Genomic DNA, 14,810 nt, shown 5'->3' with positions numbered 1-14,810 from the left:
GGAAACCGTTTCCAGGCAGGCATCTAGATGAGTAAATTTGGGACAGGGGTGCAGTGACCCTTCCATTCTGACCTCTTTTGATGTGTTTTAGGCCTAAGTGACAGCCTTTGTGTCTGCAGCCTCAGCCTGAAGGGAGCTTTAGCAAAGACAGTTTCCTGTAAAGAATTAGAAGACTGGGAAACGAAGGGTCTCTCTTGCATCCAGAGGTCTTTTCTCTTTTTCTTCTCTCTCTCTCTTTTTTTTTTAGGCTTGGGACTGACAGAAAAACAAGTGAATGATCAAATAGCTAACTTCAAACTCTGCCTGAGGCAAGGGCTCAGTAGTTGGGGGGTTTGAAAGGTGAACGGTGGAGTGGTTCCGGAGAGGGTTTTGTTTCTTGAAGAAATTCAAAGACATTTCTAGGCTGGCCATATTTTGAGCCGAGAGACTGCTGACGCTGGTGGGTTTGGGCCTTTGATTTTGTTTCTTTGGTGAAGAAAGGGAGATGCCCACACTGAGACTTATTTCTGTGTCCCTCCGGAAAGCCAAACTCAAGGAGCCCAGAGGGTACCTGGAGTGGGGATGGCGAATGTGAAAACCTTGGGAGTCAGTCACACTAAGGATCCTTTCAAAACATAGTCAGATCATGTTATGCTGCTGCTCAAGACCCTGCCAGGTCTCCTGCATCACTCAGAGCAAAACCCAAAGTCCTCAAGTCATCTGCCCTTCCCCCATAAGACAACCACCAGCTCAGCCCTGCCTCACTCTGCTCAGGCCGCCTGGCCTCCTTGCTGAGCCTTCAACTTGCCAGCCATGCTCTTACCTCTGGGTCTTTGCCCTTGCTAACCCCTCTGCTGCAACGCTCTCCCCCTGAGAGCCACACGACTTGATTCCTCACCTCCTTCAAATTTCCCCTTTCAGTGAGAACTTCCCTGATCAGCCTAGTTGACAGGATAGCCCTCTGCCCAGCTCTACTTGCCCTCTTCTGACCCCTGTCAGCTTCGTTTTTCTCCATTGTACTTATTACCAGCTGATACACTATGGATCCTACCCATTTTCTTATCTACCTGTATCTTTGTTTCTGATTGTACTGAGTTCTTAACGTCCCACTAGCATGTCCGGGATTCTAGAACACTGTGTGACACACAGTCAAAAGGTGCTCAGGAATATTTTGCTGAATTAACTAAAGAATCTTGTTCTAACAGTGCAGCTTGCGGGACAAAGTGTGAGGCTTAGGTTGCAATTCTTCAACTGAGTATTTGGGTGGCCTTCGCGAGGTTATTTAACATCTTCGGGCTCTACAGTCCTTATGAAAAATGTGGGGATAATAATACCGACTTCACATGGTTGCTCTGAGAATGAAACATCAGATATAAAGAGCATGGCACACAATTAAGTGCTCAGAAATGGATGATAACTACTGCTATTGTTATTGCCATATTAATACTAACGAGCGTAATAATAGTTATGGACAGACAACATGGGCTGGATGAGACAAAGTGACAACTAGCATGACGAAGTTAATCTGGCAGAAATGGAAGCAGAATGCAGACCTTCTGTCCCCAGGTCTGTCACTAGTTCTAAATATCCGTTGCTGAGCCAGCTGCAGAGCTCTGACCAGAAGAAGGAATGGAGACCTGGCAGTTTACAGTAAGACTTAGAGAAGCCCAGTAACACACGCAACCGTGCCTGTGGGGCCAGATATGCTGAATGTCCAGTCCCGGACATTCTAGATGGACCACATCTAGAAGTCCCCCAGTGCATATAGGCTGGCCAGAATGGAGGTGTTAGTCCTGCGCCTTCACCCCCCACTTTGCTGGTCACTGGGAGGCAGCTGCACCAGGTGAGAGCCCCAGGCCTGGCCAGAAACACAAGTGTCCTTACGGTCAACCGGGGAGTGGCAAGAGGGAGCAAGAGACCAAGGGAATTCATGACAGAATGGTCTTGCTTATTAAAAATTAAAAACAGATAAAACCAAGAGGTATGGATTTTCTGGGAAAGGAAAGGGGTGTTTTAATGTCACATGGTGTCCAACTGGAGGGTTAATATGAACGAAAGTAGGAAACCAGAGGACAGTTATGTGAGGTTCAGCCAGTTGCCAATGTAGGTCTTGCCAGAAGTGACGATTGCTGAATGGAGAACAGAGTGGGTAACGCGTGATGTCACTTTCTGGAAAGCAGAATGGCCACTTTTTTCATCTCCCAACACTACTGGGGACCACAGTCATCTGCGAAAGCTTGTTCAGCTCCACCACCACCATCAAAAGGAAGCATGTCTCAAGGGACTGATGGCAGCCTGTCATTGCAGACCCCTGGGCCAAGAGGGAGGCCAGGAGGCGGCCAGGAGGATGCCAGCTGGAGCAGCCCGTGGCTTGGTTGGTGGCTGGTTTTCCAACCTCGCGAGTGCCCAGAACTGGCCGATGAGCAAATGTGTTCTTCCTTAGCTCATGTCTGGACAGGCTTTCTGGGCAGAGGCTAGAAATGATGCTGCCATCTGATTCAATTTTCCTTCTACTCATGATTTTGGTGTTCCTTCAAAGTTTTCCCCACTGCTCTCCCAGGGCTCAGATAGGGGATGTGTGTGGGGTGTGTGTGTGGAGGGTACGTGTGATGTGTCAGTGGTATGTGGAGTGGGGTGCGTGTGCATAGGCGTGGGGTAAGCAGTCAGGAGCGCAGGCCAGGAGCGGGTGCACCCACATAACAGGCCCAGGAGCTCCCACCCCCGTATGTGCCTCTAATGAGACACCAAAGGGAAGGGAAGCCAGCCGCTTCTCACCTTCCTTCGGTGGGACTTGCCAAGGGGCTCTTTCCCCTGCTGACGCTGCCATCTCCTGCAGAGCTCTCCTTCAGGGTGTGGATGTGCGGTGGGAGCTTGGAGATCGTGCCCTGCAGCCGGGTGGGCCACGTCTTCCGGAAGCGGCACCCCTACAACTTCCCTGAGGGCAACGCGCTCACCTACATCAGGTAGGTCGCAGCACCAAGAGTACCAGCCTAGGAGCCAGCACAGCAGGGCTCTAGACTCAGCTCTGTCACTTATTCATGTGACTTTGGGCAGCCACCCGCTGCTCGGGGCCTGTTTTCCCATTTCCCCCATCTCAGTTCTTCCATTCTGGATTCCAGGTACTTTCAGAGGTGAGGTTGGAAGTGTTGCCACCAGGTCTCCCTTGCCTTGACTGTTGTGGTCCTTGAGGGTCTTGGAAAACTGGCCAAATGACCAATTGGGAGCTGCCGTCCACTCACTGGGAACCAAGTACTGGTCACGGATGTCATGTCCTGACCCTGACTTGGTCAGTGTCTGCCCATTCATGTCCCCAGCCACAGGCCTTTCAATACATTTTCATATATAGTGTATGCATATAAAAAGATGCACACACCACGAGTTTGTGTTTGTGTTTTTATATAAATGGGGTCATGCTATGTGTTTTTTCTGCAGCAGGCTTCTCTGCCACTCCACACCAAATCCTAGACACCCTCCCGTGTCAGTACCTATGAACCATGGCGTTGTGTTTCAAGGTTGCCTAGTATTCCATCACACGGAAGTAGTTCATTATCCTCTATTGATAGACATTTAGGTTGTTGCCAATGTTTTATTAAACAAATATTCTTGAACAAATGTCCTTATTGCCCACATGCAGGTCTATCGGTAGAATAGATTCCTGGAAGTGGAGCGTCAAGGAGTATACATACCTACAAAGTTGACAGATATGGACAGATTGTCCTCCACAAAGATTGTACTCACTTATACCACCCCAGTCAGTCTTGTTCTGCATACACTCCTGAGATTTTCATCGCCCCACATTCTCATCCATAAACAGAGCTGACCTTGATCCTAACCCTACCTCTGTCCCCCCCCACCCCCACCCCGTGACCTTCGTTTGCTCCTTCCTCTCCTTTTAGGAATACCAAGCGCACTGCAGAGGTGTGGATGGACGAATACAAGCAGTACTACTATGAGGCTCGGCCCTCGGCCATCGGGAAGGCCTTTGGCAGGTGGGCCCCTCCAACAACCTGTTTCCTCCCTTCACCCACGCTAGCACAGCCTTAGCAGAATACAAAATGCTTTGTGCGCCAGGGAGGCGCTCGCTGTCTCCTTGGTAACTAAGCCCTACCCACTGGGCTCTGTGGAGCCGGCCTGCGTGTGCAGTGAGGAGACAGGGCCCTGGTCCGTGAGGGCGTGCAGCCCCGTGGGGAGAAATAACCAGAGAGACTCATTTATGAAAAAGTTTCTGTTCTCCAGCTGCCTGCAGGGAAAGGGACATCTGCGGGAGCACTTAGGGATGAGCTGCCTGCAGAAAACACTTGGGGTTTTGCCTCCGCTCCCTGTTGTTCAAATTCTGGCTGTGATTTGTTAGCCTATTTTCCTGTCCCGGACTGTTATGAGTACAGTCTAGTGAGGCATTTTCAAAATGCAGATTGGTAATGAAATCAACTTAGTGGGTTGTGACCAGCTTTTTAAAAAGTGATGAAGAGAGAACTAGAACCGTATAAATTAGTACAGAACAGAATAGAAAATAACAGTTAGTTGCAGTGAAACTCTTATTTCAGTTATACGTATATGTGTGTCTGCCTACATACGCATATGTACGTGGGTAAACTCGATCACAGTGTAAGACGTATTTATTTCTTACTTAAGATTGTGGTCAGAAAAGTTCAAAACATTATGATGATCATCAATGAATCTTCCCTCCTCTATTTACTCATACTAATCCCCTAAAAAAAACAAAACACAAGTTATGTCACTATTTCTTTTAGTGGGGACTTCACATTTACTGAGGACCTACCCTGTGCCAGGCACTTATGTCCCTTAATGTATCTGATTCTCACAAAAACCTTCTGAGGTAGGCGGTCATGTCTTCAGTTTACTGGAGAAGAAACTGAGGCTCAGAGAGGCAGGGAAGGGCCTCTGTCAGTGGCCATTATAGTCAGTGTCGCTGAGGAAGGTGAGGAGCTCAAACTGCGGTATCCACCGATACACCCGATGGTTCTGATTTGCAGTGTTCCTGAAAGACCTTTAAGACCTGTTCTTGTTGTTAGACCCCTTTCTGCTAAACTGCGATGCAGCAAAGGAAGACATCGAGTTCATTTAGGGTCTGCTCCCTGTGGCAATAAGGAGCAGGTAGTGGCGTGCTAACTGAGGTCCCACGGAGTGAGGAGGAGAGGAAAGCATGGCCGCCTGCCGGCTGGGCTCATCCTGAAAGGGGAAGCGGGAATCTGAGGAGAGGAATGAGGAATGGCCAGGAGACCTGTGGTGAACTTGCAGGTCAGAGAATGACGTCAGGCAGGTGGCCGAGGCTGAAGGGCAGGCTCAGAACCAGCCTCCTGGTTCTGGCCCTCCTGGGCTGGGTGGAAGAGGGGACCGGCTTCCTGGGGCCTGGGAAGGGCCCTTGCCATCATCCCTGGGGCTTCTTCCTCACCTGCTGGCCAAAGCCTGAGCTGGGCTCCTCTTTCAGTGTGGCCACGAGGATCGAGCAGAGGAAGAAGATGAATTGCAAGTCCTTCCGCTGGTACCTGGATAACGTCTACCCAGAGCTCACGTGAGTGCAGCCCTCAGCTTTGTGTCTGGCCTTGGGGGGGATCCTCCCAACCCTCCCACACTGAGATCTCCCTGTCCTATGCAGTCTGGCTCTTTTTAGCTATTGGTGTTTATCTTCATGTGAAAGACTCTGGGGGAACCAGGAGGACATTATCAGGAGTTAAAAATGACCTGTAGCAGGAACCAAATTTTTAACAGACTGGGTCGTTGAGCTAGAAATAGACATTGTCCCCTTAGGAAAATAACACTGCATTATGTAGCAAAGGCCACAGAAATCATCATCCCCTTTGACTCTGTTCTCTCCCTTCTGGGAGTTTATCCTAAGGAAATGAAGCAACCAAATAAAAATTTTGAAAAAACTGTTGACAAGTAGATATTCACTGTAGGCTTCTCTGCTGCTGGGAAAAATATCGAGAAACCACCACCAATAGGGGCTGGGTCTCAGGAATCACTATACACCAATCTAAACAAATATTATGTGCCTATTAATATTATAATCATAAAGACTGCGAAAAAGTGTGGGGAAATGTTTGCTATAGCAAATGAGGAAGCAACCTGCAAATGGCCTTTGCACTAGAGCTGTGGTGCGAGCGAATGTGTGTGTATAAAACAGGACAGTGGGTGACCAGCTATAATGCCCGCAGTGGGGCGGAGAGGATTCTTTTTTTTCTTATCTGAAAATCCTTTTCAGTGTCTTGGCTATATCCACATGGCTCATTTTCTCACCTCCTTCAGGTCTTGCTCAAATGTCCCCTTCCCGGAGAGACCGCCCCTGAACCCTCTAAACTTGCAGGCCACCCCGTCCCCTACATTCCTGCTCTGTTTTCCTCTGTTGCCCTTGTCATCATCTACCATACATTTGGCCAGTTAATTTTGTGGTCACCTCCCTGCATTTGACAGTAAGCTCCATGAGAGTAGAGGTGTTTACCTGTTTTGGTCACAGCCTCTAGAACAGTGTCTGTCACAGAATGGGCACTCAATAAATCCTTTTAATTGAATAGATTACATAGGCAATAAGCCTCAGTAATACCTTCGCAATTAACATTGTCTCTTCTGTAACTGTCACCTTGGGGAACACAGTGTCTCACTGCTGCCAACTTTCTCCTGAGGGTGCTGCCATGGCTTTCCAGAACATTTCACTCCTCAGGGCCGGCATATCCTTGAAAGGGGCAAGTCTTTGTCATTCGAGGGCTGATTTGATTTTTGGAAAACAGCCATAGTTATATTGTAACCAAGAACAATAAATAAACTAGATGATTAACCCAGATAATATAATCCTGGGTCCTGAATACAATGTGACAAGACTGAAACAAGTGACAAGAAGAAACTGATGCTGGGAACAATTTCTAAGGAGTTACAAAACAATTTGAGCGAAGGCATCATCCTCGGAAGAAAGCTGGTGGCCTGGATAACCCCAAGCTCCCCAGATGATAGCTGGGAAGGGAAGAATGGTAATTTATGGAACTGTAATAAATGAACAACTTCCTCAAGTGACCACTTTTAAGGGGACAGTTTCATTTAGACATGTCATTTCTGAGGGAAAAAGTCATTTCTTTTCATTCTGTCAGAGGTCATACAACATTTGGATGGAGCCATAGACTTTAGGCCTCAGGCCGGAGCTGGGAAGCCCGGAGGAGGTGTTGGGGTACTGAGAACATGCCCTTTCTCTCCTCACCCCAGCCCCCATGCAGAATGGCCCACGCCATCCGCCGAGGACCAACAGGAAGAAGGATTTTATAACTATCAGAAAACTGGATCAATCGATCCCAAAGCAAGAGAGTGGATAAAACCAGCTATGTTAAATCAGGAGCTTAAGTCATCTATTTGTTCTGTCACTGTGTGAAAGTTAAAAAAAAGAAACGATTTTTTGTTGTTAAGATAGAAACCACACGCTTCATTCACATCCAGGTTACTCGTCCCCCGTCCACTCGTTCATGTTCTGCCTCAGTTCTCAGGAGTGGATCAGATTGTTGGATAGAAAGGAGATCTGTTGGCCCAAATGATACCAACTCTTTTCCAAACAGGGGATCGTGATAATGGGCCCACACTTACAGGTGGTCAGTGGGGAGACTGAGGAAGCTAAAGGAAGAGCGCTTTCCCTTCCTCGGCCTGCCTGCAATCCTGCCACGGCCGTGCCCCTCATGCAGATCAGAGTTCCGCAGCTGGTCTCAGCAACTTCTAATGCATTACGTTTAGTAGGACTGGGGAGTCCTGGGTTTCTGGCCTGAGCTCTTCCCCCAGGGTCCTCTCAGGCCTGGCCTCCAGGGCAGTCCCTTGGACTCCTGGAGCTGCTCAGAACTGACTGGGACCTCGACCATCTTCCCAGAGGAATCCCCACCAGCTAGGCCTGCCTTCCCCACCCCCTGCAGAGACCTTGGTGCCCCAGGAGCTGCCTGGGACTGCCCTCTAGGTGAGCGTGTAAGCCCAGGGAGGCAGAGGACAAGCCTGACCGCTGCCTTTTGTCTCAGGGTCCCGGTAAAGGAAGTGCTCCCTGGCATTATTAAGCAGGGGGTTAACTGCTTAGAATCCCAGGGCCAGGACACTGCTGGGAACTTCCTGCTTGGAGTGGGGGTCTGCAGAGGGTCTGCCAAGCATCCCCCAGCGCCTCAGGTAAGTGGCTTAGGCCCCAGAGTGGGCTGAGGGGCTTTCCTCTGCTCATTCTCAGCCTCTTTCTGCCTACATCTTTCACAAACCCACTTTCCCAGGACCCTGCCAGCTGTCCCCTCCCATTCTGTTCCTTGGGTCTGTTCCTGCCACATTCCCATCCCCTTTCTAGCCTGTCACACAGTTGCCCTCTGTGCACCACCCACTGTCTCCTTGCAGAGGGAGAAATGCTGCCCAAACAACTCCCAGCTCTCTCCTGGGATGCAGCTGTGGTCCGTTCGTATGTCGGGCAGCAGGGTCTACAGGACTCCTCTGTGGCCACACGTGTGCAACATACGAGTGTCGTGTCCACGTCAAAACTAGAGCAGGTCATGGGGAGTCCCGGTGTGAGAAAGCTTCTGGCTGCCCTGATCCCATGTCTTTTCCCCCATCCCCAGCATCCTTTGGTACATCTTCGGTTGCCCTCTGGCCAGCTCCAGCTAAGCTCCCCACACCCCAATATTTTATTATGAAAATTTTTAAACATCTAGAAAAGTTGAAAGAATTGTACAGGGAATACCTACACACCTACCCCTATTATTTACAGAAAATTCTACCAAAATATACAGTATATTTGCTCCATCACTTATCTACCCATCTATCCATCCGTCATCGTCCTTTTTGACTTGGCCTTCGGTCCCTATCTCGCAGGCGTGGCTGTTCAGCGATCACCTCATCCAGCAGCAGGGGAAGTGCCTGACGGCCTCCTCCACCTCCGTCTCCCTCTCCCCCGGGACACCGGTCTTACTGCAGGCATGTAACCCAAGAGAAGGCAGGCAGGTAAGCCTCCTTGCCCTTGGCCCAAATGGCCAGCAGCCCCAGGGGACACACAGTGGGGTGGCAGCCCCTGGCTGGGGAGCCCCAGGATGAAACACAGACTCAAATAAACCCTCCACTGTGAGGACCAATGTGGGCCTAAGTAAATATCTAGGTCAAGTCTATTATTTTACTTATGAGAAAGTACTCCTTCACGTAAATGTTAGTTAAATGTCCTTCCTGCCAGCCTGGGAGCTGCATCAGGGCAGGGACCATCTGTCTGTCGACACTGTCCCTAGCCCCTGACAACCACCACAGCCAAAAGGTGTTAGCTTTTTACCAAGAGCAGAGCCTGTGTTAGGAGATTTACATAGATCATCTCATTTACTCCTCCCAGCAATCGAGCAGTGTGGGCCTTACTACTATCCCCATTTTATAGGTGAGAATACTGAGGTTTGCTGAATTTAAGAAATGCATGTCAGACCACACAACTGGGAAGGGGTGGAGCTGGGATTCAAACCCAGGTCAGTGTGACCCCCTAAGCCCAAAGTCTTAACCCAGCACATAATAGATGCTCAATAAATATTTCTTGACTGCTGGCTGACTGAGGAAACTGAGATCCAGATACAGTGATTTCCAAGCTGTCATGCCAGCCTCACGTGAGCCTCACTGCGTTTTCCATTTGTCAAACACTCTCATCAACCCTGTCTCTGTTAATCCTGGGAGACAGGTGAGGCCCACCTATCGAGGAAGAAACTGATGCTCAGAGAGAGGAAGTTACTTACTTAGGGTACAAAGCAGCCAGTGACGGAGCAGCCTGCCTCCCTGCTATGCCACTTATGTCCCATCTGGAAGGGCTGCTCCTCTGCCCAGGGATGGGACACAAAGGCCAGAGGTCTGCTCCAGCTCTTCCTCTGCCCTCCCCTCCTCAGTAGCCCTCCCTGTGCCTGACCCTGGCCAGCCTGCCAGGCAGCACAGAAGGCGAGGGGGCCACCTGTCTCTCTGATTTGGCCTGCAGGGTTCTCTTTCCACCCTGTTCTGTTTGCCTGCGTCAGCTCTGTAGTGATGCCTGCCAGTTTGCTATTCCATTCTGGAAAAGCAGCTCCATCCCCACCCTGCAGAGTGTGTGTGTGTGTGTGTGTGTGTGTGTGTGTGTGTGTGTGTACGTGCGTGCATGTGCACACATACACAGCTGAGAGATTTGTGTGCCAAGGCCTACTTGCTGGGCCCACTGGATACTTCTGAAGCACTTTCTGATTGGCGGGGGATGGGGTGGGTGCAGCTGGTCCTGCCCTCTCCCAGGCTGCCTGCCCTCTGACCGTTCCCTGCAGTAAGAGGGTCCTCAGACTCCCCAAGACCTGGACCCTCAAGACTCTGAGGGTCAAGCCTTGAGCCCACTCCCACCCACTCCTTGTTGAGGCCGGAGCTAGGAAGTAGCTCCCAAGGCAGGCACTGTTCAAATACTTCTCATCTGGGACTGAAGTACCCATTTTTCCCTTTCTTGCTTACCCAGCCTAAGAGGCTTATAGGACCCTCTGTCCCCACTCATTCTGCTCCTGCAAGTCCTGCCAGGGCCCCAACAGCACCCTGGACAGCTGTGCCGCTTCTCCAGGAGGACAGGATAAGCAGCTCTCCCACTGCCCGTGACTTCTCCATCTGAGCCTGCCTCCTTGGTCCTCCTTCAGCCCTGTTTCCAAGGTCACTTGGGTGTCAGGTATCTGAGAGGTCCCTGTGCACGAGAACTAGTGTGATAGAGTCAGCAGGACCCAGCATGGTCGCCCCACTCACCTCTCTGAGCCTCAGTCTCCTCACTTATAAAATTGGAGGCTCCCTCCCCTTCCTGCCTTGCGAGGAATCTGCAAGCACTAAGACTGTGGAGATGGGAGAGTCCTGTGAGGGGCACTGTTTCTCTGTCCAGGCCCAGAGCTGAGTGGCTGGGTGAGTTGGGGAGGCTCTGGGACTGCCTGATGGCATCGGAAGTGAGAATCCTGTGTTTGGGGAGCACCTCCTAATGACTGGGTCATTCATTCATGCATTCATTCTTCACAAAACTGTCTTGGGTGCCTGCTTATGCCAGGGAATGTGCAGGTCACGTTGGTCACAGGGATGAAACAAGGACATGGTCCAGCAATGCCCAGCTGGGGAGAGTATGGCCAGCCCCTCTCAAGAGGTCAGAGACTAGAAGAACACGAGGCAGTAGGATGCTGTGAGTTTCAAAGGGACCGAAGGCCCTGTCTCATCCATTACCCCTGACCTTTAGGTCAGGAACCCCTCTCTGCTGGGGACACGTAGGCCAGAGAGGTTGGTTCTCAGCCCGTCCCCCAAGGGGAATCCATGCTCCACAGCTCGCACCTTCCACCCTGTGTATACATCCCAAGTTGGCTCCCATCTCTGCCCCCCTCATGTCCACCTGCAGCCCTGGCCCTGGCCCTGTGGCTGGGTGCAGCTCACCCCCCTTGTCCTGGCTGCTCAGATAAGAACGGGGTTCCATCCATGTAGTCATGAGCACTCCCCACTTCTTAGGGAGCACAAGGTGGATAGATTTAGGAAGAAGGGAGATGGATACATGGGAGGAAAATAGGAAAAAAACAAACAAAAATATACTTATCTTGCTATTTATTCTTCCCTGAGCATTGAATCCTGGGTCTCAGCCTCTCCTCTGTTATATGTATTCCAAACCACACTCTGTCCTCCCCCCAGGCACTTCCAAAATGTCTACAGGAACAACTCTTCTCCCTCTTGTCGAGTTTGGGGAAGGGGAGGTGGCCCCAGGAGGTGAAGGCACTGACCCGGGAGCCCTTTCATGACTCTGTAGGGGACTCAAGTGCCCCCACCACCCTACTGGCCTCATTCTTCCTCTCCACAGAGATGGTGGCCAGTTCCCACTAAAGGGTGCAGGTAACTGGCTGCACAGTTACAGGCCAGGGCAGAAGCTTAGAGCTGCAGGAAGGGGAGATCTTGTTCGGCGGAGTAAAAGAGTCACCCAGTCCAGAACTCAAACTCAAGTGCTTACAGGGAGCTGGGAGGGAAGCCCAGGTAGGACTCAGGTGAGCTCAGAGCAGAGCCCATTTACGGTGGCAGGGACCAGCTCCTTAGCCCCAGCTAGCTGGTGCCACAATAGAAATTGAAGTGTGTGAAGGGAAGTTGGAAATGCATTTTTCTGTGGCAACTAAACCAAATGTTAAATAAAATGTTGTTTGTGCAGGCCAAACAAAATATAGCTCTGGGCTAGATTCAGCGTATGCGCCTCTGATCTAGACAGTAACTTCACGCCAAACTACAGAACAAGAATGGTCAGGAGGCATGGCTTAAAGCTTGTGTAGGGTTGGGGAGACTCTTATGTAAGGGACACACAGACTGTTTCAATGGGAGTGTGTCCTAGGTATACACAGAGCCCTTTACATACATATGCAATGACGGTATGAGCATTACTATTTTTAATCAGTTTTCTCATTGCCCTCTTTCCCCACTCTCCCCCCAGAGATGGAGAAGAAAAGCCTCTTTCATCCAGCATTCAGTCAATGGCCTCTGCCTGGAGGCCAAGCCCGCCCAGCTGGTGACCAACAAGTGCCAGGCCGATGCCCCAGCCCAGCAGTGGCAGCTGTTGCCACACACATGACGGTAGCCCCGGGGCCTCCTGTACCTTTTGCATGAGACTTTGGGACTGGAAGGGGGTTAGGGTGGGGGAGTGTAAAGTGGGCTGTTTCCATCTCCTCATATTTCTGCCGGAATCATCAGCAAACACCCCTGCCACGAGACACCCTGCTCCAAAGCTTGTACAGGGAGGGCTCAGGGAACGTACCCCGGTGCCCTGGCTGCTGTCCTGGCCTTGCCCGGGGAGAGAAGGTCAGGACGCTGGACCGCTGCTGGGCAGAGACTGGGCAGGTGCCCTCACCCTTTGTCCCCAGACACTGGTTTGGGTGCCCTCCCCTTGTTGGCTGGAGAGAGCAAAGACAGAAGCCTACACAGGGGCCCCGCTGTGTCACGGGGCCTGCACGTGGGGTCAGGTGGTGTGGGTGGGGAGGCTGAGGCTGGGAAGAGACGGGCAGCCTGTGGAGGCGACAGAGAATCAAAAGGATTGAGAAGTTCAGTGGCCTGTCCCGGGCAGGTGCTGGGTTGCGTGTGGGAGGGATGGGATCTGGGGCAAAGAATGGGTGATTTGTAGAAGGACATGGACAGAAGAACAGCAAAGCACCCAAAGAGTGGGTCTCTTCCTGGGCCCTGGTCCTCCCATGCTGCCGTGTGCCTCCGGTCCTGTGCGCTGGTCCCCACGTGCTGCAGGGCAATCTCAGGGGCAGCCTTGGGACAGAGTTTCTTAAACAGACCCCACATCTGTTTAGCCGTGTCAGGCCAAGGCCTCTCCCTTGGGCCTTAATGACCGGCTGGGACCCTGTGCCCCTGCCGGGGCCCGCCTTGAGTGCCCCATAAGGACAGGCAGCTACCATACGCCACTGAGCAGCCCCATCCTCGGCCATAGCTTTTAGCACCTGCTTTCTCAAAAGCCTTTGCCTCTGTAAATACAGCATTATGGAGTCAGGGTGGCCAGTGAGAACGGGACCTCCTCTCTGGAGCAGTGACACTCCCTGTGTCATCCGGCCTAGGCCTCATCCTCACCCCTCCCACTACAGGAGGGTGGGTCACTGCAGGGGGGAGGTGGGCTGGGGGCTCCTGTCTGCACAGAGCTCCCAGTTTCTCCTCACAGGTACTGGGCCTCTTTCCCCCTCCCTAGGGCCTGGTCTTGGCACCACTTCTGTTATTCCTTATATTCCTCTTCCTCCTCCCCACTGGCTCAGGCTGTGAGATCTTGGGCGAAAGACTGGTGGTACCGGGACCCCTGAGAGCCCTCCTCCCACAAAGCAAACCAGCTCAGGACCCCTAGGGAGTTCATGGATTCCAAAGGGCCTAGGCATCTCCCGAAACTGTCCCCCAAGTAGTGCGTGTGTATGTGTATACATATATGCATTTTCCTGGGGAGGGGGTCCATAGATTTCCCTGGCTTCTTACAGACGTCCCTGATCCCCAAAGGGTCTGAACGTCTGGTCTGGATTGGAGCTACCATCCACCTGAGCTCCATGCCCATCTCCCTCCCTGGTGCCTAAACTGCTGCCGGCTGCATCCTCCATGCAGTCCCTGGGGCCAGAAGCCAAGGGTCCCTAGTCCACAGCACCCACTCTGGAGGGTTCTCAGTGGTTTCCTCTCACCTCCTGGCTCCTTGGGGTCCTCTCAGCGTGCTCCTGGGCCTCAGAGCACACCCTGTGGGCTCATCAGCATGGGGGCCACACTTCTGTCCCCTGTTGTGATGTTCCATCCTCTGTCATCACCACTGTGCGTGTCCACCCCGGTGGTTAGCATGGACCTGTGGGGATGGGGAGCGAGGGCTTCTCTCGTTGAATGTAAGACGACTGCTGTTCAGAGAGATTTAGAGTCTCCCTCCTTTCCTATGGTCAGACCAGGCTCAGCGCTTGTCAGCTGTCATTTGTGGGACTCAGCCCTATTCTGGTTTTGCTTTTCCTCTTCTTGACCAAAGCATGTGCCACTAGCTGTCCTCCAGGACTTTGTCTTTATGAAACACACACTTGGAATAAAACCACTTCTCACATGTACACGTGCATCAGCGCCTTCCTTTCTAACACGAGAGTCAAGCCCTTCAGCACCACCCTCCCCTGCCTTGTAAGGAAGTCAGAGCCTCTATTCTGTAAAAGTGAAACTGAACACACTCGTGTGCATGTGATAGCTTGTCCCTTGGCCTACATGCCCCGTGGTACCCCAGGGACTCCTGGACGACAGGCTGGCTGCTCTGGGGGGAGCCAGCAGGTGGCTCTGCGGCTGGGGAAGGCTGGAACCAGAGCTCAGGCTCCTGGGACCTCACTGAGGGACACTAGGGCTTCAAAATGGAAACC

The 14,810-nt window shown here is 51.7% G+C and overlaps 1 protein-coding gene across 2 annotated transcripts in view; it reads left to right on the top strand.

Annotated features, from left to right (window-relative positions):
* GALNT16 (polypeptide N-acetylgalactosaminyltransferase 16) overlaps positions 1-14,513 on the top strand; it is a 75,860-nt gene extending 61,347 nt beyond the window's left edge. For both annotated transcript variants that reach the window (XM_019733558.2, XM_019733557.2), the window contains 6 exons: positions 2,816-2,942; positions 3,876-3,968; positions 5,429-5,512; positions 7,980-8,121; positions 8,806-8,934; positions 12,392-14,513. In XM_019733558.2, the coding sequence (XP_019589117.1) occupies positions 2,816-2,942; positions 3,876-3,968; positions 5,429-5,512; positions 7,980-8,121; positions 8,806-8,934; positions 12,392-12,529 (713 nt within the window). In that variant the 3' untranslated portion in view covers positions 12,530-14,513. The remainder of the gene's footprint in view (positions 1-2,815; positions 2,943-3,875; positions 3,969-5,428; positions 5,513-7,979; positions 8,122-8,805; positions 8,935-12,391) is intronic.
* The last annotated feature ends 297 nt before the right edge of the window (positions 14,514-14,810 follow it).

The sequence above is a fragment of the Rhinolophus sinicus genome, linkage group LG03, assembly GCF_036562045.2.
Source record: "Rhinolophus sinicus isolate RSC01 linkage group LG03, ASM3656204v1, whole genome shotgun sequence".
In the NCBI taxonomy this organism is placed as follows: domain Eukaryota; kingdom Metazoa; phylum Chordata; class Mammalia; order Chiroptera; family Rhinolophidae; genus Rhinolophus; species Rhinolophus sinicus.
This window is presented reverse-complemented; position numbering and strand designations above follow the sequence as displayed.